Here is a 27,158-nt window from a genome sequence, read left to right as displayed (position 1 = left end):
ACAGAGTCTCACTCTCTTGCCTGGGGTGAGTGCCATGGCGTCAGCCTAGCTCACAGCAACCTCAAACTCCTGGGCTCAAGCGATCCTCCTGCCTCAGCGTCCCAGGTAGCTGGGACTACAGGCACGTGCCACCATGCCTGGCTCATTTTTTTTCTATTTTTAGTTGTTTGGCCAATTTCTTTCTATTTTTAGTAGAGACGGGCTCTCACTCTTGCTCAGGCTGGTCTCGAACTCCTGAGCTCAGGACAATCTGCCCGCCTTAGCCTCCCAGAGTGCTAGGATTACAGGTGTGAGCTACCGCGCCCAGCCCACCATTGTAACCATTCTTAAGTGCACAGTTGAGTTAAACACATTCACACTGTTATGCAACCATCGTCACCATCCACATCTTCCCAAACTGAACCCTGTCCCCACCCCTCCCAGCCCTGGGACCCACTATTCTACTTTCTGTCTCTGTGGGTTTGACTCTAGGGACCCTGTAGAAGTGGAATCACGCAGGATTTGACTGGCTTATTTCACTGAGCACGATGTCCTCAGGGTTAATCCCTGTCGTAGAGTTTCCTTCTTTTTCAAGGCTGAAAAGCATTGATTTGGGTTTTTGGAACAAAAGCATGTTGGGCATATTACTGCCATCCTCGGTGGGGCCGTCCCCACCGGGTCTGACCTTGGCCGGGTGTCCTGCTCCGCTAGGTCAAGCGCAACCTGCTGAACGTCTCCTACCGCATAGCACAGTACACGGATGTCATCTCCCACCTGCGCAAAGAGATCGAGCACCTCAAATCAAAACTCGAGAAGCAGGAGAAGGAGAAGAAAAGCAACCCCAGCATCCAGGACACACAAGACAGAGGTGAGAGCAGATCTGGTGACGCACACGGGCCTTGTCGTCCTCCCCAGGGCGCTGTGGCCACCATCCTGGCCTGATCGCTCCTCCCTGTCGAGGGCTTGGTGCGCAGTTGGTGGCTCTGAGCTTCGGCAACCCTGCCACGGGCTTGAGTTCCAGCATGGCTACTACCTGAAGTGTGTCCCTGCCCCAGCTTTAATTCCTCACTTGTAAAATGTGGGGACTGGATTATTTTCTCTGCTTTTTTCTACATTTTCACTGTCTTTTTCTGCCTTTCTTCTTCTTTTTCATTTTACCCTCCTATTTGTTTTTTCTTCCTCCCAGATCAACTTTTTAAAATACAATCTTCCTATTTTGGACTAATTTTAGATTTACAAAAGAGTTGCAGATATAGTACAGGGTCCCCAGCATTTCTAACACCTTTTTAAAAATTCACTGAGGGCCGGGTGCAGTGGCTCATGCCTGTAATCCTGGCACTTTGGGAGGCTGAGGCGGGAGGATCTTGAGCCCAGGAGTTTGAGGCTGCAGTGAGCTGTGATGATGCCACTGCCCTCCAGCCCAGCTACAGAGTGAGACTCTGTCTCAAAAAAAAAAAAAAATTTATTGAGGCGAAACTTGTAGCAGAAAATGAACCAAATGAAGGTGAATAATTCCATGGCATTTAGACATTTGCTCTGCTGTGCAGCCGCCACCTCTACCTAGCTCTGGAACATTTCCGGCTCTCCAAACGCCTTACCCACCAAACAATTTCTCCCACTCCCCTTCCCCCGCAAGTCAGTTTTATTTAGGCCTCCTTCCCAGGTCTCAAAGCCTACCACAGTTTCACCATAAATTGTGAAATTCATCAGTGAGTTACAAAGGCACTCTTAAGTATACCTGTAACAAAGCCAAACCAATCAGACGTGTGTACATACACACACATATGTACCTGTGTTTTGGTCTATTAAGATAAGTTTTACCATAACTTATAAAGGACTTCTAAAAAATCAATAAGAAAGAGCAAGCAGCCCAATTTTTAAAAGTGGCAAGACCTCTCTGGGAGGCCGAGGCGGGTGGATTGTTTGAGCTCAGGAGTTCGAAACCAGCCTGAGCAAGAGCAAGACCCCGTCTCTACTAAAATTAGAAAGAAATTAGCTGGACAACTAAAAACATATAGAAAAAATTAGCCGGGCATGGTGGCGCATGCCTGTAGTCCCAGCTACTCGGGAGGCTGAGGCAGGAGGATCGCTTAAGCCCAGGAGTTTGAGGTTGCTGTGAGCTAGGCTGACGCCACAGCACTCTAGCCCAGGCAACACAGTGAGACTCTGTCTCAAAAAAAATAAAAAAATAAAAAATAAATAAAAGTGGCAAGGCAATGAAAAGGCAATTCGCAGAAGAATTCCTAGAGGCCAATAAACACATGAAACGATTCTCAAATGCATTCAGGAACAGAGATGCAGATTGAAACAATTTGCACTTATTGGACTGGCTAAAATTAAAATGTCAGGTAATAGGAAATGTTTATTAAATGGATAATAAAATTGTATACAATTGCCAGAATAGAGCAGAACATGCTAAAAAAATTATATGAAATTAAGCATGTAAATGGTACCCTTAAACACTATTATGGAGGGCTCTGTGGCTCGTGCCTATAGTCCCAGCTGCCCTGGAGGCTGAGCCACAAGGATCACTTGAGGCCAGGAATTCAAGGCTGTAGTGAGCTCTGGTCTGCCTGAGAGACACTGCACTGTAGCCTAGGCAACACAGCAAGACCTTGTCTATAAAACAAATGAAAAAACAAACAAAAAACCTCAAAACCCCCTTAATGTTGGGAGTGTAAATTAATGTCTCCTTTGAGGGCAATTGAACAGCATCTGTTAAAACTTAATGTGCCCAAGCAATTCGCTCTTCCAAAGGCACCCATGTGCTCCAGGAGGCTTGTGACCAGAATGGCCCAAAGTGCCATCTAGGCGGATGGGATTAGCAGACTGGGATGCACCCCTGCGCTCTGCAGCCATTACCCAGAACGAGGAGGGTCCACTGTGCAGGCAGACGGCCTCTGAGACACTTCACTGGGTGAGAAAAGCAAGTGGAAAAATAATAGCTCTGGTCTGATACCATTTATAGAAAACCCCCCAAAAAACCCCATGTGTCTCTCTAGATACATCTATATGTACAAAACCATGCAGACAAAGGTTTAGAAGGGCACACAGGGGAGTGGTGGTTACCTGTGGTAAGTGATCAGGTGGTCAAGACTTTTAACTCTTGATGTATAATTTGAATTTTTATAACAAAAGTGTCTTCCCTTCCTACCTGTGTAAATATGTCTTGTTTAAAAATGTTTCCTGATTGTAGTTGTAATATGTGATTATCATTCACAACTTGGAGAATACTGCCAAGTATAAAGAGAAGACAGAACAAATTTGTACTCCCACAACTTGGAGATAACCACTGTCAGCATTTAGTTATTTCCTTCCAGCCTTTTAAATACACACACACATAATGTGTACACACATACATGCACAAATACATCCACACATAAATGCATACATGTACACACATATACACACACAAACACACACATACATACACAAATAAACACTTTCACACATAAATGTGTACGTGTATATACTTATACACACATGTACATAAATATGTATGCATATACACATGCAAACATACATTCACACAAATGCATACATGTACATACTTACATATGCACACATAAAAATGTGTATGCACATATGTGCATGAATGCACACATTCACACATAGATGCATATCACACATACACACATAAATGTGTACATATGCATACTTACACGCACAGTCGGGAATCGGCATCATGCTCCTTCTCATATTCACGCATCTCACATTCATCGAGCACCTCTCAGTAGCAGGTGTGGTTCTCCCTGCTGGAGGCAGGGGAGTAGGACCTGGATGGCCTCTGCCCCCACAAAGACACATTCCCATGGGAGGGAGACAACAAGCAAGGATGCAGGGATCTCAGGAGACAGTGCTGGGGAGGAGATGGGTCAAGGGAGGGCAGGTAGGGGTGTAGCATAGCTGCTTGCCGTGGAAGGGCCTGTGTGAGGAGGCAGCATCGTAACTCAGGAATGGATGCTCCATCACAGATGTGGGTTCAGAGCCTTGTGGCAGAGGGGATGACATGTGCAAAGGCCCTGGGACCGATGGGCTTGGTGGGCCCATGTGGCGGGTGCCCAAGGAGACAGTGTGTGGTAGGAGGTAGCCTGCAGGATGTGCAGGGCCACAATGAACAGGAAACCAAAAGACAAGAATGGTTTTGCTCTGTGGAGCTCATACTCTAACAGGAAAGACAGATGTGAAACATTTATCCCAAAATGTTAACTAAGTATAGATACACAGAGCGCTGTGAAAGAGAGGGCAGGTGGCAGATGGACCCAGAGTGAGGATTTGGCAGCATTCCGAGAAAGTGAGGTCTGAGCTGAAGTGGTTAGCCCAGCCTCACCCCTCTTTGGCTTCCTGAAACTCAAATGCAGGTAGCCTGACTCCAAACCAGGCAAAGAGAGGGTTTAAATTCCTCTAAATCATCCATTCATTTATTCACCAGTTCAACCATCCTTTCACCCATCCACCAACCCATTCTCTCATCCACCCACCTACCCATCTATCCACTCATCTATCCACCATCCATCCATCCACCTACCTACCCACCCACCCATCCATCCACTCATCTATCCACCATCCATTCATGCATCCATCCATCCATTCTCCCATCCATTCACCCATCCACCCACCCCCCCATTCTCCTATCCACTTACCCATCCATCCATCCATCCATCCACTCACTCATCTATCCACCATCCATTCATGCATCCATCCATCCATTCTCCCATCCATCCACCCACCCACCCATTCTCTCATCCACCCTCCCATCCATCCATCCATCCATATTTTCCTACACGTATGTGTTGAGCTCCTCCATGGGCCAGACTGCATTTTGTGGGTGAGCATGGAGTTCAGCCCTGGCTTAGGCGGCACTGCTCCTGCTGCAGCCAGCTGCTTTCCTGCCTGTAGTCACAATTCCCCTGCATGACGCAGAGGAGGACAGCCGCCTGCAGATGAACAAGATCCGAGCCCAGCTCATCGCGGCCTTCAAGGAGCAGATGGAGATGCGGCGCAGCCTGGTGGAGCTCGAGAACACCAACATCGAGCTGCACGTCGACATGTCCCGCCACCTGCTGACCATTGCGGAGTGAGTGTGCCTGCCCACTGGGTGTCACCAGGACCCCAGCACTGTCCATCCCAACAGGGCAGGGGAGGCCGTGAGGAGCAGACAGGGCCACTGGTGGGAGCTATTGCTTTTTGCTGCTGTCCAGCCACCTCCCGCTGCCTGCAGGTCCACCATGGGGATGATGGCCAATGGCACCCTCTCTTCCCAGGCAGGTCTCTGACCCCAGGCCTCCACTGCTCTCTTGCCCCTGTAGCTAAGCTGGGCCAGGTGGGAGAAGCTTCCAGATCCCTTCAACCTCTTTCTCACAATCTGATGTCCAGAGGCAGCCCTGGCAGGTCAGCTGGATCAACTCCGTTTATGGGAGAGGACACGTGGGTTTGCCCATCCCTAGGCCGGGGCTCTTTCTCCATTGCGCATTTACTTCCTGTTCCTACCTGCTGAGGGCAGAGTGACTACAGGTGGATACTGACCGTACCACTTAGCCACCCCAGGATGTGTTTGGGGTGAAAGGGGTGCTCCTGACAATTGCACTGGGACGACAGGGACACCAGCCCTCCTTACTCATGGGCACCCTGAAACCCAACGCCGCGCTCACGTCCATTTCCTCCCCGCACTTCTGCTCCCGGTTCTCCCCACGCTTCTCCTCCCCCTTTGCTTCCTCCTTCCTTCCTGCTTCTCTTAACAGAATTGCACGAACAGCGCAGGCCTGACGCTAGAGGGGTGCTAAGTGAAAGGAGATGCTCACATCTCATCGCTTCCAGCCAGACGTCAGTCTGCACTTGCTGCCTCGGCCCTCCTTCCACACGCCCCTTGGGGACCCTCTCTCTAGGGCGGCCGTCAGTGCAGCCAATCCTCAGAGAGCCCTGGTGTACGGGCAGTTGTCATCCCAGCCTTACAGCTGAGGAAACCGAGGCCAGAGGGGGGCATTTACGTAGGAGATGCCAAGGTCACCCAGTGGCCAGGGGTGTTCTGGGGTCGGAGGCTGGGGCAGCGGCAGAGCCCCACACTTGTTCACTCTGATCCTGCCACACGTTTCCCAATCCTTGTATTTCCTTCTAGTTTTTGGTCATGCCTTTAAAAATATATATATATGTATATGTAAGGGATCATAGAGCAGACCCAGTTCTCTGCTTTCATGCCCGTGCGTACACGTAGGTCAGCTGGGGCCAGGAGGGGCTCAGGGCCGGAGGCGCCAGGACTCCCATCCCAGGCGGGGCCTGCACCCTGACCCTCTGTATTTCTTCCCCACAGCTGGGAGAGGGAAAAGACCCCCCACCATGGCCCCAGGGCCAGGGGAGAGCCAGAGAAGGGTGAGGAGCCGCTGGACGCCGACGGGGACGGGGACGAGTCCTCGGAGCCACACGAAGTGGCTCTGGCCAGAGAGGAGGTCAACCTGCTGTTAGCCGAGCAGCGGAAAACCGCGGCCCTCAAGGTGGGGAGCGGGCCGAGCACTCTCACGGTCAGGCAGTAGCGACGGGTCACTGGCGGTCACTGACTACTGAGCAGTGGGCCCCTGGTGCACATTAGCTCATCCCACGCAGCAGGGCCGATCCCAAACATTTTATAGATGAGAAAACCGAAGCTCAGAGAGGTTAGGTAAATTATCCCAGATCCCCAGTGGCGGGAGGAGCCGAGCTTGGCCCATGCCCCTTCGACTGGAGTGGCACCCATGCCAGGGGGCTAGGGGGCTCAGTGACCGTGGCAATGGGGCGTGAGTAGTGCTGTGGTGTCCACGGAGGCCCCTGCCTGCCTTGTTCTCTGGTGGCATCTAGAAGGGCAAGGCCTTCTGCTTCCCCGCGATCCCCCTGTGGTAACACCCCGTGTAGCACGAGCGCCTCCCAGTTTGCAAAGTGACCCCCATCGCTTCTCGCTGAGCTCTCTGCTGAGTCTGGCCTCGGACGGAAGGAAGCCCACACTTGCGGTTCCTCTCTGGAGAAGGAAGTCTTGGCGCGTTTTTGTTTTCCAAGAAGCACTAGCTATTTTTATAATAGCTAGTTATCTAATAGTCTCACTTGAGAAAAATTACAGAGCTGGCGCGTGACAGACACTTTGGGGGAAATGCCAGAAAGCTGGGTACTATTTCAGCCCATTAGTTAAATGTTTGCAGGTGTATTTTCAGGCAAGCACAAAAAGCATCTGTTGATGTCATGATATTAAAAGCAGGCGGCATTTATTTCACTTAAAAGCTATGCAGCCAAACCAGGAACCTCTCAGCATTATTACATCTGCCTCAGCAATTTGGAGATGACGCGATTTCACTTCAAAAGTCCTCTGACCTTTAAAAATGAGAAAACCGCCTTTTGCTCAAACCAGTAAAGAGCATCCACAAGGGAGTATGACCTTCAGGAGCTAAATGTAGATATCAATATGCCATGTAGCATGCAAACGAAGCGTCTGTTAACTAATTAATTAGTTAACAATTAATCCCAACAAGTCCGTGTTTTCAACATCCAGCTCAGTGCTCGGCCCTGGAGACACAAAGATGAAGGACACACGCTGTGCCTTCAGCTCAGAATTGCGTGGGAGAGACACATGCGACCGTCCACGGTTCAGTGCAGTGGCCCCGAAGCGGCCATGGGTGTGGGTGCTCGGGAGGCCGCGGAAGGGCCAAGGGCTGGGGAGCAGTGCCTTGAGGGAGGAGAGGAGGATCTCCCCAGGGGAGCTGAGCCCCTCCTCCCAAAGGGGACCCCATCAGCCCCAGAGGAAGAACAAGGTGGCCAGACCCCTCCTCCTGGCGGCACTGGGTGTTGTCATCTGACCTAGGGCCAGTGATGGGGGGTGGGCTTGCACGGCTGCTGTGGCCGAGATCGAGTTACTCGGTGTGATGGTTACTTTGCTGTGACTGGACATAGGGCCCAGTGGTTCAATCACACACCAACCCAGGTGTTGCTGTGAAGGTGTTTCATAGGTGTGGTTAACATCTGCGGTCAGCTGGCTTTGAGTGTACACACACACACACACACACACACACACACACACAGACACGTAAACACATCTGCGTCTATGCGTCTCTCGCCTAGTGGCTGTTTCTCTGGAGAGCCCCAACTGATTGTACAGTGCACGGTCGCGGCTCACAGGTGCCTCTCCAGGGCTCCCAGCCGTGTCCCACGTGGTGGTGAGCTTCATGGCCTTCGGGGACACAGGTGGTGGTGAGCTCCCGTGGCCCATGGCGGGGAACAGGGCCTCAGGGCTGCCTGCTGCATCTTAGGCTCCTCATGGTTGAGGACCAGGCCCCCGGTTCTAGACGAGAGGTCGTAGCGTAGGGGACGTAGCGTGCTCTTTCCGAGAATGCTCCGCGAGGCCTGGTGCTGGCTCGGGAAGACGCGCCGTGTGGAGATGGCAGTGCCGACTTTCTGTAGCAGGACGAGCGAGAGGAGAAGTTGGCCAAGAGCCTTTATTGCAATTCCCATGGGAAGGAACAGGCAGGGTGGTGTAAGCAGGTTTAGGATTGGCTGGTTCGAGTAATTTTGGAGGGCTCCGGGGCCCAGGCCTGGCCCGTAGTGTCTGGCGCCTGCCCTGGGTGATGAGGGTGGAGTGTGAGCGCCTGGAGAGGGCCGGCTGGGGCCTGGGTTCTAGGTTAGCTGGTTTGCATATGAACAGCGTGTCCATGGGCCATGGGTGAGCTGGTGGCCCTAGTCGTTTGTGTCTAGGAGTTGGCTCAGCCTGGGAGGGGCAGTCCCCCGGCCGTCCCCATGTCAAAGCCTCAGAACTGAGAAAAGACAAGATGTGGTTAGTACGGGCGAGGGAAGCAGGTCCCCAGAGCTGGCCGCCACCCGTTTCCCTGCTGCAGTTTGCAGACCCGGCCTGCAGGAGAGAGCAGGTGTGGGCAGCGGAGCCCCCTCACCTTCCCTGAACTCTCGGCTTCTCCGCCAGGCGGGGCTGGAGCGGCGCCTGGCCACCGCCAAGCACAAGGTGTCTCAGATGGAGAACCTGCTGCCCAGGCAGGTGACCAGCGAGGACCAGCGGGAGGTGCTGCGGCTGCTGTGCAGGGCCCACGAGCTGGAGGTGGAGAACACGGCGCTGCAGGCCAGCAACCTGTGCCGCAAGAACCTGCTGTGCCAGAAGGACTTCGTGATCCAGCGCTACCACCAGCACCGGCTGCTGTGCGAGCAGGTCATTCACGAGCAGCGGCAGCTGATCCAGGGTGAGCCCAGCCCTGCGGCCCGGCAGGGACAGTCCAAACTGCATAGCACGGACACCATCTCCTTTCCGCCCGACCCTGGCCCTGCCCCTGCGCTAAGCCCCTGCCATCCTTTCCTGGGCGCAGTGTGCAAGGCGTGAGTGTGCAAGGGGGTTATCCTTACACTAACAGGAGCCTGCCGTACCCACCGACCAGGCTTGCCTTTGCTTTTGCTTTTCACTCACTTGGGACCCTAGGAGTTGTTTTATGAGAGTGTGATGAAATCCGCCTTGTCACCTTCTGACTGTCCCTGTTGGTGAATGTGGACATTGTCTGTGTGTCCCGTGTTCCTGCAGCCCCCTCCTGCCCTGTGCCCCGTCTCCAAGCCTGTGGAGCGGACAGCCCTGGCCACGCCAGCCACACCTCTTCCTCCCGCTCCTCGTTCTCTCAGAGCTCCTGCCCCATGTTTTCTTTTCTTTTTTAGCTTTTTATTTTGATATAATTTCAGACTTACAGAAAAGTTGCAAGAGTAGTACTGTACAAAAAATTCCTGTGGATTCCCAAGCAGTAATATTTCCCTCTCCCTTCTCTCTCTCTCTCTCTCTGTCTCTCCCCTAAAGCATTTTTTTGATACCCTTAAATACTTTAGGGTATATTTTCTAAAAACAAGGACGTTTTCTTACATGACCCCAGGATATCAACCTTGACAATACTAATCTACAGACTTATTCGCATTAACGTCCTCCGCAGTGAGAGAACATCCTGCACCCTGCCCCCCCGCATTCTGTCGGGATGTCCTGTATTTTCTCAATTCACTGGCGATGCCACAACTGCTCACGCGACAGCAGGAAGGCCACCTCGAGCCGGGGTTGCTGATGTCAGCAGCAGGAAACTTCCAGGGGAAGCGCATGCTTTCCTGGGGGGGATTGCGCAAGGTCAGGGGGGTTGGGGGGCCACCGTGATGTGCGCGCGCACACACACACACACACACACACACACACACACACACACACAGTTGCCACGAGCGTGAAGCAGTTACACAGGCCCCTTTCCTTGGTTTCTCTGACCTTTCTATGTCTCTGTAGAAGCTACTAGCTCAGAGAAGCGGCAGGGTGTGGCACGAAGGAGTTGGGATTTGGCCTCAGTGCCCAACACTTTGTCTCCTCCTTGGTGACCATTGTCCCCTCTGAACTTGGGCACCTGGATGCAGTGGGAGGGGGAAGGGAATCCACACCTGCTTCTCGTCTGTCCATTCATTCATTCTTCAGTTCCACAAACGTTTTCTGAATGCCAGGCGTTGGACAGGTGCTGCATATGCAGCCGGCACCACGCTGGGCAGCGGCTGTCCCCTGGAGCTGACAGTCTCTAAATAGCTGGTCACATGAGGAACTGTATAATTTTGCCCTGGGATGGCAGCTGGAACGGAAACAGAGTTATGAGAGCATCAGGGGGGCCGGCCTGGCCTTGTCTGAAAGGTGGTGGTCAGAGGAGATTCTGGGAAGAAATGACATTTGAGCCGAGACCTGAAGGATGGAGAGGCTGCCTCTTGGGAGGAGAGCATGGCCTGAGGCCTTGGTCTGTGTGTGTGCACGTGTGTGTGTGCATGTATGCATGTGAACGCATACGTGTGCACCAGCATGTGTGCATAGGCATGTGTATGGGCGTTGTGTGTACACATGTGTATGCATGTGTGTATGTGCATGTATGCATGTGTGGGCGTGTGCATATATGTGCATGTGTGTATGTGCTCACACATGTGTCTGTGAAAGTGTGTGCAGCATTCTGGGGCTGAAAGGGCTTGTTGTGTTCAGATATCATCATCATCATCATTATGTTTTTATAGTCAACACTTATTTAGACTGAATACCGAGTTCTCCTTTGGGGCACGTATTCATACTTTCCTTTATAATAAAAAAAGATACTTTATTTTTAAAAAACTATAACAACATTAAGCAATGTTTTAGAAAAGAAAACAGGTTACCTATAATCCAACCCCCTCTTTAGTCCTGGCCCATAAGCAGTCAAATTTTACCAGAGCTGAAATTATGCCATCTTCAAATTTCCTACTTTAACACTTTTTATTGTGGTAAGAACCACATGACATAAAATGCACCATTTTAAGCATTTCAAAGTGAACAGCTCAGTGCATTTAGTACATTCACAATGTTGTGCAGCCGTCACCTCTGCTGAGATCTAAAACACGTCCCCTAGTCTATAAAGACACCTCAAACCCAGGGAGCAGTCACTCCTTGTCCCCCTGTCCCAGCCCCGGCCACCACCAGTCTGCTCCCTGTCTGCAGATGTGCCTGTTCTGGACGTTTCATGTAAACGGAGTCATACAGCCCACGACCTTTTGCATCTGGCTTCACTCATCAGAATATTTTTGAATTTCCGTGATGTGTCAGAATCTCATTCCTTTTCACGATGGTGTAATATTCCACCGGGTGGCTAGACCGCGTTTGTTTACCCAGTCTTCTGTTCGTGGGCATTTGGTGTGTGTCCAGCTTTTGGCTCCTGTGAACAATGCTAAGAACGTTCTGTGTAAGTTTTTGATTGACACCTGTTTTCTGTTCTCTGGGGTATACTCCTAGGAGTGGTCGTTTCACTTAAATTTTATTTATACTTTAGAATTGTAAGCAACATTGTTTTATGATTAAAAGGCAATACACGAACACAATAGAAAAAAAGACAGCGAATATATAGAAACCTCACTCTCCACAAAAGCCTCTTCTATCAGGTCAGAGTATTTGCCTTTGAACAGGTGGTGCTATTGCACGGATTTGGTGGTGTTGGAGCTGCACCCCCGGCCCTGCTCTAACCTCTGCTCTCTGCTGGCTCCCACAGACGGTGGCATCCCGGTGCCGGAGGCCCTGGACAAGCGGTACTGCCTGTATGCCCGGGAGCTGGGCGAGGGCACACTGAACCGCTTGCTGCTACTGCACTCGCTGATGTCCAGCTCCCTCCGGGTGAGTCTGACCTGCCACCCGCAGCTCCGCGCCCTGGGCTCAGGCCTGTGGGGGGGCTCCGCTTGCACCAGGCCTGAAGCAGAAGAGGAAATGTACAAACAGGCAGTTGAGCCAGAAAGCCAAGGCAGAGGACGGGCCGTGCCCAGCGGGGGATGCCGGTGGGCTTAGGGACATGGCGAGCCCCACCAGGGCCCTGAAGGCCAAGGCTGGCCGGGAGGCTTGATGCAGGCTGGCACACCTGGGAGCACCTGGTGGCCCAGGTGCTGCTCACAGGTGGCAGGGAGGGTTTGCTCTCTGCCTCCACGATGCCGTGATCCTTGGCTATGGTCAGGGGCTCCTCGTGGGAGACAGAAAGCCACTGGAGAAGCAGCCTGAGCTCCCTAAGTTGGGGGTCTTGTCTTGGTGGCCCGCACAGTTGTCTTCTGGGGAACCTCAGCAAGATGTCGTTCTAGGGCTCTCCTCTGGGGCTTGTCAGTTCTCTGCGGGGTGGGCTATGGTGCTCAGCTGGGAGCTCGCTAGGGCAAGAGCACTGCGAGGGGCCTCCACCTGCGCTGTGAGTGTGAATGCTGCCATCGCCTAACCCTGTGTGCCCTGGCCCAGGCCTGGTGTCCCACAGCCACAGACCCTCTGTTCACCTTCTTGGGAGCAGGGGGATGAAACCTCCAGATCTCAGCCTGGGCAGGGGCCATCACCCAGAAGTACAGTGTGAGGGAGGGGACACGGGTCTGCCTGCAGCTAAAGCCACTTCCCCAACCCCTGGAACAGAAGTACCAGGCTCCGCGGTGGGTCTGCGCCTTGATGGCTGCGCGGGGTTGGTCTGCTGGCACTTGCACATCTGTCTCCTGCTTGCAAAGTGTCACCACCGTGCTCGCCCTTCTCGTCCATCCTGTATGTTCTATCCCACTGAACCCCGAACCCCAGCTGGAGTCACCCTAAAAGTGGCAGCAGGGGGGTCCCCACCAGGGAGTGCTCCAAACTGTCCTGAGGTGGGGCTGGTTGGGGTGTCAAAGGAAGAGGCACTAGGCGCCGGGAGATCAGCCAAGCATTCATCAGGGGAACCGACAGAGGCTGCAGCTGTGGACAGCGAGAGACCAGGATGCCCCCAGGTGTGTCCGAGGTGAGGGGCAGGGCAGGGGGCTTATGCCAGGGTTGGACGAATGTGCTCGGGGCCAGGGACAGTCTCTTTCAGTGTTCTGGATGACAACCTAGGTACCTCCAGTGCCCGGGAATGCTCAGGGCCAGGTTTAGGCTCAAGCCTGCTGGCGAAGCCCCACAGCTGGCAGGTCACGGGGTGGTCGAGGCTGGCTATGGCTCTCGGTCAGGACACAGACAGACAGGGCGGCCGGGGCAGAGCTGGAGGACCCTATGCCAGACATGTCTTGTTTTGGGTTTTGCATTTTTTGTTTTTTTGTTTTTTTGTTTTTGAGACAGAGTCTCACTCTGTTGCCCTGGCTAGAGTGAGTGCCGTGGCGTCAGCCTAGCTCACAGCAACCTCACACTCCTGGGCTCAAGCAATCCTTCTGCCTCAGCCTCCCGAGTAGCTGGGACTACAGGCATGCCACCATGCCCGGCTAATTTTTTCTATGTATTTTTAGTTGTCCGATTACTTTCTTTCTATTTTTAGTAGAGACGGGGTCTCGCTCTTGCTCAGGCTGGTTTCGAACTCCTGAGCTCAAACAATCCACCCGCCTCAGCCTCCCAGGGAGCTAGGATTACAGGCCTGAGCCACCGCGCCCGGCCTGTTTTGTTTTTTAATAGACTTTATTTTTGGAGCAGTTTAAGGTTCACAGCACAATTGAGTGGAAGGCACAGGGTTTCCGTGGACCCCCGACCGCCACGCAGCACAGCCTCCCCGTTGTCAACATCTCCCGGCAGAGCAGAGCGTTTGTCATAGGGATGGACCCATCACGTCACCTCCAGTCCGTCGTTTACCGTATGGTTCACTCTCGGTGTGGTATCACTCTGTGGGTTTAGACACATGTATAAGGTCACGTGTCTACCATGACGTTACCAAATAGAGCAGTTCCTCTGCCCTAAGAATCCTCTGTGCTCCCTGTTCACCCCTCTCGCCCGAGCCCCCGACAACCACTGGTCCTTGTGCCGTCTGCACAGTTGAGCCCTTTCCAGAGCGTGATGGGGTTAGAATCCTGCAGCACGCAGCTTTTCAGTCCGGCTTCTTTCACTTAGTAGAATGCATCTAAGGCTCTTCCGCATCTTTTCACGGCCGATAGCTCTGTTTTTAGTGCTGAATGGCATCCCGCTGTCCGCACGTACCACAGCGTATCCACTCGCCTGCGGGAGGACATCGCGGTCGCTCTGAGATTTGGCTACGAATAAAGACACTATAAACGTGCATGTGCAGGTTTTTGTGTGGACGTAATTTTCAGCTCCTTTGGGTAAATGCCGGGGAGCGATGTCTGGATCGTTAGGGCAGGAGCATGTTTGGTTTGGTGAAAAACTGCCAAGCTGTCCTCCGAGGGGGCTGCACCGTTTTGCACCCCCACCAGCAGGGAACGAGAGTTCCCGTCACTCCACATCCTCGCCCAAACCCTTGTAATTCCTGAGTGATGGGGTGATGGGAGTATCTTTTGTTATAATGCGTTTTTCCCCCACAGATGTCCTTTTCTGGTCCACAGCACAATTCAGGACTCAGGTTTCACGTAGTCGTCGTAGCTCCTTGATCTCCTCTAACCTGGCAGGTGCCTCAGTCCTTTACCTTCCACGACCTTAGCACTTGAAGAGTGTGGGCCGGTTACTTTGTAGAATGTTCCTTGTTTGGGGTTTGTCTGGTGTTTTCTCATGGTTAGGTTGAGGTCGTGTGTTTTTTGGCAAGAACACCGCAGAGGCGAGCTGCGTCCTCAGTGCTGGTCCAGAGGTGCACGATGTGGACTTGTCGTCGTGCGGGTGATGTTAACCTTGACCCCTTGGTCGAGGTGGCGTCTCCAGGCTCCTCCACTGCACTGCTTTCCTTCGTGATGAGTGTCTTGTGGGGAAATATTTTGAGACTTTGCACACATCCTGTGTCTCCTCGTTCTCTCGTGCACGCATTTTAGCACCCATCGGCGGGTCCTGCCTGCAACACGCAGTGGCTACCGTAGGTGCCATCTGCCCCCAAACCTGTGCATCTCTAGCACGAACTCCCATGAGTAGATGTGCTGGGTGCAGGAGAATCTCTTTAGAATTCTCATCCGTGTTGCCCGATGGCCCTCCATGGGGACAGCGCTACCTACGCGCCCGTCACCATGTGCCATATCCCTACCGCCTCCCTCTCCAGGGTTAAACTTTCTGATCTTTGTCAGTGCAGTAGGTGTGCTGAGAACTTCTCAGCGTCTAGATGCCCAAGTGTTAGCATCTGTCTCTTCATGATTGACTTCTTCTTCTTCTTTTTTTTTTTTGAGACATGGTCTTCCTCTGTCACCCAGGCTAGAGTGCCGTGGCATCATCGTAGCTCACTGCAGCCTCAAACTCCTGGGCTCAAGCGACCCTCCCACCTCGGCCTCCCAGAGTGCTAGGATCACAGGTGCACTGTACCCAGCCAAGACTGACTTCTAATTAGATGGAATTCAAACATCTTTCACTGTGAATAATGCATTTTTTTGGCCTCGAGTAGAAATTACATGTCTCAGGTCTCCAAAGCCAGGTCCTCCTTGGTCCCCTCCCAAACCTGCCCCGTCACAGTGCTCACACACACCCACTTCTTGAAGGCTTCCATCACCCCTTGCAGAGCCCTAAGCCCTCACTATGGGAAGCCACAGGTGTTCCCCAAGCCCCAAGTCCTGGGCCCCGTGCCTGTGGGATTCTGGCGCTCATCGTTCTCGCCGCCTCCTGCAGGTCCCTGTCCCTGGTGAACTCTCATCCTGTGCAGATCTTGTCGGCTGTTGCTGGGGCAGCCACGGCGTAGCCTCTCTGTCCTCCTGTAAATTCCCTCCTGTAAGTGCCATGCTCGCTCCAGCTGTGAGTCCTCTTGGCTCCCGTGGGGCAGGACACAGGAGCCAGGAGTTACCCCCCAACTCATGGCAGCTGCCAACCTGTGGCTGACAGAAATGGGTGGCGAGACACCCCGACTCCCTGCCTATCTGTCGAGGTGGGCTCCACGCAGCCCTGGGGCTCACAGCGGAAACCTGCACTGATGCACGTGTTGTCAGCATCCTTCCCTCCATGTCTCACCTGCTGCACCGCGTTTCCTCCTGGGACCACCTCTCGAGGGAGCTACCTTCCCTCTTGTCTCAGAGGCAGCTCTGGGGAGGCAGCCCTCCCCCTCCGTTTCCTCCCTGCTTGCTGGACACAGGCAAGTGCTCAGAAAGGTCCTTCCCACCGGCTCTATCACCCACACGAAGCCTTGGCCTACTCAGTGTGCCTGACCTCTGGCCAGAGCGGGGTCACGGCTGGCCAGCTGGACAGCCTGCCGTGGGCTCAGGCTCGAAGGGCTAGCAGACCTGACCCAGGCTGGGAAGGGGCCGAGAGAACTGTAGCTGCCGGGGCCCTTCTTGGGTCACAGCAGGTGGAAGTCGCACCTGGATACTCCACTGGAAGGTGGCAGCAGGCCCTGGGAGATAGGGGATCTGAGGCCTGTGAGTGACATGTGCAGGTTTGGGGTGAACAGGAGTCTCTTGGGTCTGTGGGGGTGGCACCCACACTAGAATCCTCCTCCTCCTTCTCCTCCTCCTCCCTTCTGCCTTCCAAGGAGCTCAGCTCCTCAAACACATATTTAAAGACCATGGATTTAAAGGGTGCCATGTCACGGGATGGCCCCGAGAGTCCCTGGTCTGGCCAGGCCTGGTGTCACCCACTGCTGAGCTGCCAGCTGCACCCACAGGATTTTCTTTTTCATTTTATTTTTGTGCGTGGGCTAAAGTAGATATAAGACAAAATTTACCATTTTAACTGTTGTTAAGTGCAGAGTTCACATTCACATTCACATTCACATTCACATTCACATTCACATTCACATTCACATTCACATTCACGTTGTTGCGCAACCATCACCACCACCCAGGCACAGACCTTGTACCTTCAGAATCCTTCCATCGTCCCAAACTGAAACTGTCCCCATTAAACACCCACTCCCGCTTCCCCCTCCCCCAGCCCCTGGCACCCGCCGTCCCACTTTCTGTCTCTGCGGGTCTGACTGCGCTGGGACCTCACGTAAGTGGGATCACGCAGGATTTGTCCTTTTGCGACTGGCTTATTTCACACAGCATGACGTCCTCGAGGTCCGTCCATGTTGTAGCAGGTGTCAGGGTTTCCACCCTTTTTAGGGCTGAGTAATATTCCATTGCATGGATGGGCCATGTTTTGTTTGCGGACGCTGGGCTGCCCCCACCCCTGGCTGCTGCCATGAACACGGCGTGCGAGTGTCTCCGTGAGACCCGCTTTCGATCCCCGTGGGCGTGGGTGTGCACCCGCAGGGGAATCGCTGGCTCACAGATAGTTCTGTGTTTAACCTTTCGAGGACCTGTGGGCTTTTGAGGGGCTCCGACAATAGGTGTCTCCCTGGTGTGCCAGTTTTGCTTAAGGTCAAGGCTGTGCCAGGTCCCCGGGGTCCTCCTTTCTGCTTTCTGTCTCCGTGGTGGGGCACTGGGAAGGAGCCGGGGGTGCCCTTCGCGTGGTGGTGGCAGGAAGGGAGCGGAACTTCCTGTTCCCTTCAGGGACCACCTGCTTGATGGCAGCTTCCCACGTCCTTGCTGGCCTCACTCTGCTCCTCTGTCTGGTCCCAGGATGGCTCCATTCTGAATACGTCTCCCCCGCCAGAGGAGTCCAGCCGAGACCAGCTGGATGACAGGAAGGACCTCCCGTGGGGCGCCCGGTTTGAGCTGCCTCTGATGCTCCTGGAGAGAGACAGGTGGGTGGGCTTCCTCCCTGCCCGCCCTGGGCCCTGCCTCCCCAAGCTAGGGAGCCTGGGGTTGGGGGGCCGGCAGCGGACGTGAACCCGAACCCCGGGCCGCTCAGCTGACACACAGAGCCCAGGCGCGGCTCAGAGCCCGTGTCCTCTTGGCAAAGGGTGACTGACAGCCCCTTCCTTGCAGGGCTGTTTGAGGAACAATAAACATGTTCCAGGAGACACTCACTGCAAGGACCAGCCAGGAGGCCGGGGAGTTGGTGCCAGGAATGCCCTTTCTGTTCTATGTGTATCTTTTTCAAGATACATACAGAATCTTGAAATTCAAAAAGTTTTGTTCAATATTAGTTACTTATTCCTACCTCAAAGCCTATCTCCCCCTTGTCTCTCCCTCCGTCCCCCCGTCTCTCTCTCGCTTTTATTTTGGTGTTTTCTAATATACCAAAACTTACACCAGTAACTGGAACACCCGCAGACTCAGAACCTAGGGTTAATAGTTAGTAGTCTGCCAGTTTGTGCCACTGTCCCAGCTTGGGCTGCCACAACAAATACCACACACTGGGGCTCAAACAGCAGATACTTTCGTCTCACGGTTCTGGAGGCCGGAGGTTTGAGGTCAGGCTGCGAGCAGGTGTCAGCCCCACTCTGAGAAAAAGGGTCTCAGACACAGGGCTGCTTGCAGGTCACGGAGCAAGCTGGGGCCTCCAGCCTCCAGCCCACAGAGGAGACAGGCTTCCACCTGGCCTCTGTCAGAGCGACACCTGCAGCAGCAGCCCGGACTGTGGCCAGACAGCAGGCTGAACCGCCTCCAACCTGCAAGGCAGAGCGGTGGCTCCGTGTCCAAGGCAACACTAGGGAGCCGTGTCTGCAGCTCAGGTTCAGCTAAGCTGTCACCCCAGGGGGTCAGAGCCTGTCAGTCTCCTGGGACATCACTGTGTTTACCAACTGGGAAGCTACTCCAGCCTCAGTGTCCTGACGTGTTTTGGGGCTTCATTACGTGGATGTGGTTGATTATGTCATTGGCCAGGTGACGGAACTCAATCTCCAGCCCTCCTCCCCTCCCTGGAGAGGTCGGCTGGCCCGAGGTTCCCACCCTCTAGTCACATGCTTGGTCCTTCTGGTGACAGCCCCCTTCTGCAGCTGTCCAGGGCCACAGGAGTCACCATCAGCATAGCAAAGAAATTGGAGGTCTGTGTCAGGGACTGGGGACAAAAACCAGATTCAGTCCTTATTGCCCCCGCCTCCCAGGTCTCTCTGCAGCCTGTTGGAGACTGCTCTGCCTTTTCCTCCCGTTTTCTGCACCGCAAGTGTCACGCCTTGCAGCCGTGTTCACGTGTCTTCTGGCTTCCTTGCTCAGAGGTAGTGTGGGAGGGCAGGGGCCGTGTCTGCTAAGACCCTGCACACCTGGCTCCAGGTACAGGATCTGGCCCACGGTAGGTGACCAGTGTGAATGAGCCCAGTGTGGCCCCAAATCGCAGAAGCATGGCAGAGGCCACTGGCCCTGACCTGATACGTGGGCTGCAGTTCGTGTGGCCGAAGCAGTAGCCAGAGGCTCAGGCTCAGGCTCGCCCCAGCTTGGAGGAAGGATGTGGGGCCCTGGCAGTGGGCTCTGCTGACGTCTCTGTGTCTCATCTGCAGTGACGGGTACAAATCATCGAAGAAACCGGGAAAGCAAGAATCTCTTCTCCCTCCACCATCCGTCCGCGTCCTGCTAACTCCACCAGTTCATGAGGTTGGTGTGTGGTGCTGACCAGAGCCCTGAGCTCTGGAGAGGTTCCCCTTCCCCAGCAGGGTCATTGTGTCTCCGTCAGAGCCATGCTGGGCCAAGCGAGAGCAGGAGAGAAGCTTCCGGAAGGAGGACTCTCCTTAAACACCCATCACAATGGTAGTGACCGCTCACTGAGCGTGGCACCAAGTTGAGTGTTTCAGTCACCGTGTCGGCCTCCTGGGGCTGCCACAAAAAGTACCACAGTCTGGGCGTCTTGAACAGCAGAAATTCATTCTCGCACACCCTGGAGGCTGAGAGTCCAAGACTGAGTTGTGGGCAGGGCCTCACCCCCTCGGGGGGCTCCAGGGAAGGTCCTTCCTTGTATCCAGCTTCTCATGGCCCTGGGGGTTCTGTGGCTTGTGGCCACATCGCTCCAGTCTTTGCCTCTGTTGTCACGTGGCCACTTCTGTGCCTCTCTGTGCCCTGTGCCTGTCTGTGAGGACAGCGGTCATTAGGGTTAGGGCCCACCATAAACCCAGCACGACCTGATCTCTGGATTTTTTTTTTTTTTTTTTTTTTTTTTTGAGACAGAGTCTCACTCTGTTGCCCTGGCTAGAGTGAGTGCCGTGGCGTCAGCCTAGCTCACAGCAACCTCAGACTCCTGGGCTCAAGTGATCCTACTGCCCCAGCCTCCCGAGTAGCTGGGACTACAGGCATGTACCACCATGCCCGGCTAATTTTTTCTATATATTTTTAGTTGGCCGATTAATTTCTTTCTAATTTTAGTAGAGACGGGGTCTCGCTCTTGCTCAGGCTGGTCTCGAACTCCTGAGCTCAAACAATCGCCCACCTCGGCCTCCCAGAGAGCTAGGATTACAGGCGTGAGCCACTGCGCCCGGCCTGATCTCTGGATCTTTAACTAGTTACATCCGCAAACACCCTCTTTCCAAGTAAGTCACACTCTGAGGTCCTGGGTGGACATGAATTTTGCGGGGACACTGTCCACCCCGGTGCAGACTCCTCCCTGGGTGCTATGGGACGGGGGGATTGCTACCCTCGACGTACAGACTGAGAAAAGGAGATGGGAAGGGGCGTAACCTGCCTGGGCCTTGGCATGATCGGCTTGCGCTGGCTTTGGAGGAAACACGTCTGCTTCTCGGGCACTTGGGAAGGTTACATGAATGAATGAAAAGTACTTTCTGGGCTCCTGCAGCCTCACACTGGCTCTTCAGCTCCTCTGGGATGTGCGTGCTTTTGGGGGCTCAGTACAGTCTGATTGCCAAGAGTTTTGGCTCGGGAATCAGCCACACCTGGATTCAAATCCCCTCCATCCCTTGCTAGCTGTGTGACCTTGGGAAAGTTACTTCATGTCTCTGAGCCTCTGTTTCTCACCTGTAAATGATGAATCCAGGAGGTTTAACTTGGTGCCAAATTCAAGGAAAAATGGTCCAACAACCCAAAGGAAAACTCCCATTCCTTTCCCTCTGTTTCTCTTGAAGAACATCAAAGAGCCACTCCTCGGCCCAGACATTCGACAACCCCTGTCCCAGTCCCCTACTCACATTCCTGAGCCGAAACAGCCTCTCCACCTCCCCTCTCTGTTTCTGTCTGTCCCTTTGTTGTACAGATCAGTAGGAAGTTGTCCCTTCCTGGAGTGGGGAGGAACAGGTGGTAGGAAACCAAACGCAAGAACCTCTTTGGCAGATGGGTGGGCTCGGGACGGAGGAAGCTGCAAGTGTTCACAAGTTAGTAATCGTGGTCCTTTCCTATGAGCTATTATTAAGAAGCTATTACTGCTCGTTATTGCTAATGATAGTATAAGTGAGCAGGTACTGGATGCATCCAGCCGCCAGCTCCGGTCACCGTGCTGAGGATGTCCCCTGCCCCACGGGAGCCTCGGGAGACCCCTGTGTCCCTGTGGAGGCCAAGCACCGCGCTCTCCCTGGGCACCCCCGTGAGGTTACGTGGCCCTGCCAGGGCGGGAACCAGCTCCACACTCCCCTCCTTGCCCTGTTCCACCCCCGCCAGTCTTACTCTGCCGATAAACTGCTTGCCTAGAGTCGTCGTCTCCAGGCCTGTGTCTATGGCCCCAGGCTGGGACAATGGTGACAGCCTGGTGGCATCTGACGGTCCTGCGGTGCTAATTTCCTGCAGAAGCAGAGCCCCCTGAGCCTGAAGAGCCTGGTCTCCAAGCTATATCCCGCTGGCCCGGAGCTGAGCACCGCAAGGCTGACAGGGGAAGCCGGCAGCCCAGCCCTGAGCGCTCAGGCCCTCCAGGAGATGGCCGTGGGCACCAAGAGCATCGCCCTCATCGCAGCCACCCGGCGCTCCAAAGCACAGGACCAGGAGGGCAGCAGTGGCTGCTTCTCCTGCCACCGCCTGGAGGAGGTGGCTCTGGACTCCAGGGACCTGAAGCCCAGCACCACCCCGGACCCCAGCGCAGCAGACAGGAGGTGGTCCCACACCGGCCCGTGCAGGGACCACTCCGTGGAGAGGAAGGCCAGGAAGAAGCGGTCGCCCTCTCTCCCCTGGAGTGGGCAGCTGGTGAGTGGGCGCTGGAGTGGGTGCTCCTGGCCTGGTCCCAGGTGCAGCTGGGGAAGCTGGAGTTAGAGGACAGGGAGGGATGGTCAGGGATTTTCACAAATTCATGGTGGACACAGGAGGCCCTGGACTTAACAGGGTCCCACGCCACACCCTCCTTCTTGCATGACATTTCTAAGCTCCGGCCTAACCTTAAGCCACATGTGTACATATTTCATGTAGTTATAATCCCAGTGGAAATACAGTTTTTTGTTTTGTGTTGTTTTGTTTGAGACAGAGTCTAGCTCTGTCACCCAGGCTGGTGTCAGTGTCAGACTGGAGTGCAGTGGTGTCATCACAGGTCACCGTAGCCTCAAACTCTTGGGCTCAAGCGATCCTCCTGCCTCAGCCTCCCGAGTAGCTGGGACTACAGGCGCACCACCATGCCCAGCTAATTTTTTCTGTATTTAGTAGAGATGGGGTCTTGCTCTTGCTCAGGCTGGTCTCGAACTCCTGACCTCAAATGATCCTCCCGCCTCAGCCTCCAGAGTGCTAGGATTACAGGCACGAGCCACCGCGCCTGGCCGGAAATACAGTTTCCTTCTTAAGATGATTTCATAAATTTTAATGTGCCTACCCTACATAGTATTTGTATTTTATCTTAAAAAAAGGTACATTCATTTGTTCCAAAATGTGTCTGTTGAATACCTCGTGCAAGAGCTGAGTTGTTAGGTGTTAAGCACCATGCCACGCGCAGCAGACGTGATACCCGGGAGGAGCTGGTGCTTCAGCTCTAGAGTGAGGGGAGGAAAGAGCCGACGTCCCAGCTGGAGGCCGTGGGGTGGGGTCCGACTTTGTTCTATGCAGGCCTCCACCTGATTAGGCGAGGCCCACCCACACTAGCACGGCCCACCTGCTATACTCAGTTTGGATGAGTTTAAATGTTAAACACCTGAGATGTGTTTGACCACATATCTGGGCACCCTGTGGCCCAGTCAGGGTGGCACAGACAATTACCCATCACGCTGGTTTAGGTGAGAACTCCCTCCACCGCGGGGGTTGGTAAGAGAAAAGGGAGGGAGGACAAACAGCCAGGCGTGCACCATTCATTCACTCATTCATTCATTCACTGGGGGTTGAAGGAGAAGGTGAGTGTTGAGTCTGCCCGCAACGTCCACATGCTGTAGCCCTGGGCACACGGGAGTTGTCTAATCAGTGCGTGACTTCAGCTCACAAGGAACTTGAGGTGTCATTTCTTTGCACCTCGTCCTCATGCCCTGCCCTGCGGTGTGATTCTCCCCTGCAGCCGCGGGAGCCACTTCTGTCCCCAGCGGAGCGTGTGGCCGACAGCCAGCCACCCCTGGCGCTCCTCCAGCTGTCAGCGACGTCAGGGAAGAGCTTCCTCTCTGCTGTCCCTGTGGCCTCCAAGATAAAACCCAGCCTCAGTTTCCACGCAGGTACAGGATCAAAGAAAGAAAATGGGATGTGGGGTTCTCTCTGCCCCTCCTGAGCAAGTGTGACAGTCTGGGCGGTTCCCAGTTGCCCACCCCAAGGTCGAGTGAGTTTCAGGGTTTCTCAGGGCAGTGGGTAAGCCAAGGCCACTGGCTTCATGGGAAGAATTATTTACGGGGTGTCCGGTTTGCGTCTGGCCTGCCTGCCATCCCAGGAGAGCTAAAATGACGACTAAAACCTGCCCAGGAGGCCGCCCTCCTGCAGGCTGCACCCCTGGGCCCCTGGCTTGTTCCAGGTGGGTCTGAGTCCTGCCTCCTGTGCCGGTGGTTATTACAAGAATATGTACATGGTGAACATTTTGCAACATAGATTGAAATTATAAATTAAAAAACACGTGTAGACCCCACCCTCCAGAAACAGCCCCTGCGAGGTGACTTCCTTGCTGTGGGAGGACAGCGATGTGAGCAACCGCACACGACCCCGCTGTGGGACATCAGTGTGTTTCCCACTTGTCACTAGTGTACAAGCAGCTCAGTGGGTGTCAGTGCCCCTCAAAGGGGGTCCACCAACTGCTGCTGGAAAATATAGACAAGCAAGGTAGTTCTCGCCACGGATAGCCCAGGGCACCAGCCTGTGTTGTGGGTTACACAGTAGCAGCTCACAATTCCTGAGCACTTACTATGTGCCAGGCCCCCTCTGGGTACCCTATGGGTGTCAATCTGTTTGTCCTCACACCAGTTCTACGAAGTAAGGAATGACTGTTATCCCCATTTCACAGATGAGTAAACCGAGGCACAGAGAGGTTAAGGAACTTGCCCAAGTCACACAGCTAGCAGTGGCTGAGTTGGGATTTGAAGCCGGGGTGGGGGTGGCTCCGGACCCCTCGCTCTGAACCAGAGCTCCATGTGTCCTTTCATTTTCTTGTTTTATTAGGGTACGTTCTTGGGGGTCCCAAGGGCAAGCACGTTTTAGGGGTTACTGACACCCACTTCGAGGACAGTGGGAGCGCCGTGTGCACCCACGTTCTGCCTTGCTGGTGGGTGTGTACCTTGGCACAACCTGATTCATATACACGATTTCAAAGGCTTTTCAGTAATCTTTGATCTGGATGACAAAGTGCAGATTTATCTGTGATTTCTCCACTCTTGGTTACTGTAACTGATAGGAACAAAGTAAGTCTGCGATAACATTTTTTTTTTTTAAAACTTTGAACCCTTTTTAAAACCCTTTAAGTTTTTTTTTTTCTTTTTGGGTTTTTTTGTTTTCAGGGGTTTTTTTGGTTTTTTTTATTTGTTTGTTTGTTTTTGGTTACTTGCTTATGAAACATAAAAAGTCGCAGAGGGTGCGGAGTGGTCGGGAGTGGGAACTTTGAAGAGGGTGCCTGGGTGCCGGGGTCGGCTCCCAACACTTCTCTTCCTGGGCGGCAGGTTGCAAGCTTGCATGCCGGCTCCCATTCCCTTGCTGGGTGGAGGTGTTAATGACAGCACCTCCCTGGGGGCAGGGGACCCAGAGACGCCAGTGCAGTAACGTAGGGCCAGGGCCCGTAGGGCTAGGGCGGGCCTGGCGCCACAGCAGGCCCTAAGTAGACACACGGGTGTTCCTGCTGAGCCCAGAAGGTTAAAGTCCCCGGGCCACCCCCTCCACAGCCCCAGCACTACAGAGTGATGTTCATGTCTCCTCTGGAGATAAGTCTGTTGGGATGTATTTGTACATCCCATTAAAAACGAAGTTTTCTTTTCTCAGCATCTTATTGTGAAGTTTCTAAACATACTCGGAAGTGGAGAGCGTAGTGCGACAGCCGCCCATGTCCCCGTCGCCCGGCCTCGGCCACGAGCAGTCCTCTGCATTCTCTTCTCATCTGTCTCTACACATTTCTGTGTGTTTGATTTCCCAGAAATGTTTCAAGAAACGCCCCCTCTTAGATCACGTCGTTTCATCCATAAATATTTCAAGAGCTTTCTCTAATGGATGACAGTTTTCCATGCCACAGTTAGAAGAATGAAGAAAAATTCCCTCGTGTCATCTAATGCCCAGTCCACATACAAAACACGTCAGGCTTTTCCAAATGGAAGTGCGTGGTCTGTAACTGGTTTTCTCGGTTGGCAAGGAAGGGGCACACTTTCTCCTGGGGACCCGGCCGAGCTCCTGGCCTGTCAGGGGGGCTGAGTTCTTTGCAGGCTCTTCATGAAGGGGCTGGGCCCCTCCCTCGACAGCCTCTACAGAGAGTCCCTGCGGGGGCAGAGGCTTTCAGCTCTTCAGCTGTGGTTTCCAAGATGGAAAAGTCCGAACATATTTGAGCCAGATGGTCCTGCAAGGTCTGTAGCCCAGCTGGTTCAGATGGGCAAACTGTGGCCCAGAGTGGAAGTGACATGCCAGGGTCACCCTGCAGCGCCCACGTGGCCAGCAACAGCTTCAGGGCCCTTCCTGCTCCGCCTGGCTGTCTCTGCTTAGAGAAGGAATGCATCCGGACTTGGTAGGTGCACAGTGAAGACCTACAGGTGGCTGGCGTAGACCAGGTATCCCTCTCAGGCCTTGGGCCATGCAGGTCTGTGCTGACACCTTCCCAGGCGCTGGAGGATCTTGCACCTACCATGTTTGCAGAGGCCCGGGGTTTGCTGAGGGAGGGGTTCCAACCTGATCGCTCCTTCGCAGGTCAGGGCAGTAATGTTGCTGGGTGTACGTTCATGCCTGATGTGTAACCCGTCTGCGTGTGCCATAAAGAGCGACAGCTCTGGGTGAGCCAGCTCTTAGCAGGCCATCGAGCCCCAGGAAGGCGCATACGTGTTGTCTGCTTCATTGTCCGCAACAACCCAATCAAATAGGTGCCCATTTTATAGAACACTCAACAAAGCACAGAGAGGTGAGTGGAAATTGCCCAGCGCTGCACACATCCCTGCCTGTGGCAGGCCAGGCCTGCGATGCCCGAGCCCCCATGCGTGCTCCTTATGCTTTGTTCTCATGCCTGTCCTGGGGCTGCTTGGGAGACGGGCTTTCCCCAATCCTACCCACCTGGTGCACTCGGAGAGCATGGAACACGTTCTAAAACCTTTCCAAAAAGTGATTGGATTCCTTGAAATGAAGAACTCTTCTCTCTGACGAGGAGCCACTTCCTATCCAGAGCAGCTTGGGATCTTCATACACGACACAGGGTGCAAACTGGCAGTTCCTGGCATCGGGTTGGCCAGAGCCACGTCTCAAAATAACGTGGAAAGTGAGATTGCACATAAAATGCGAAAGTCTGGCTTTTCTTTACAAGAGGACGATCTGGCGGCTGTGACTCCCCCTCCCTCCTTCAGAGGCCAACTGGTCTATCGGCTCTTCTCAGCGAGGTCCTCCCTGGCTGTGCTGTCTCGAACTGTGACCGTGGCACGTATCCCGTGGTAGGTGCCACGTGCTGAACTTTCGTCCTAGCCCATTGTCTTTCTGCCCCACCAGCACGTAGGCCCCGCTGGTGCAGGGACGGTTTGTTCATTGCTCACCCCTCGCGCCCAGGGCTCAGAGCAGTACCGGACACGTAG

At 53.9% G+C, this 27,158-nt stretch overlaps 1 protein-coding gene across 1 annotated transcript in view; it reads left to right on the top strand.

Moving 5' to 3' along the window:
• The window catches only part of LOC105805942 (kinesin-like protein KIF19), a 37,004-nt gene extending 13,136 nt beyond the window's left edge, over window positions 1-23,868 (top strand). The window contains exons 10-20 of the mRNA XM_012638910.1: window positions 691-862; window positions 1,236-1,241; window positions 4,879-5,056; window positions 6,287-6,467; window positions 8,909-9,179; window positions 12,000-12,121; window positions 17,839-17,963; window positions 19,599-19,692; window positions 21,823-22,212; window positions 23,495-23,645; window positions 23,855-23,868. Of these exons, the coding sequence (XP_012494364.1) occupies window positions 691-862; window positions 1,236-1,241; window positions 4,879-5,056; window positions 6,287-6,467; window positions 8,909-9,179; window positions 12,000-12,121; window positions 17,839-17,963; window positions 19,599-19,692; window positions 21,823-22,212; window positions 23,495-23,645; window positions 23,855-23,868 (1,704 nt within the window). The remainder of the gene's footprint in view (window positions 1-690; window positions 863-1,235; window positions 1,242-4,878; window positions 5,057-6,286; window positions 6,468-8,908; window positions 9,180-11,999; window positions 12,122-17,838; window positions 17,964-19,598; window positions 19,693-21,822; window positions 22,213-23,494; window positions 23,646-23,854) is intronic.
• Window positions 23,869-27,158: the final 3,290 nt, after the last annotated feature.

This window comes from Propithecus coquereli, unplaced genomic scaffold, assembly GCF_000956105.1.
Source record: "Propithecus coquereli isolate 6110/MARCELLA unplaced genomic scaffold, Pcoq_1.0 Scaffold137, whole genome shotgun sequence".
NCBI lineage: Eukaryota > Metazoa > Chordata > Mammalia > Primates > Indriidae > Propithecus > Propithecus coquereli.
Note: the sequence above shows the minus strand (reverse complement) of the source record. Positions and strands in the feature narration are given on the sequence as shown.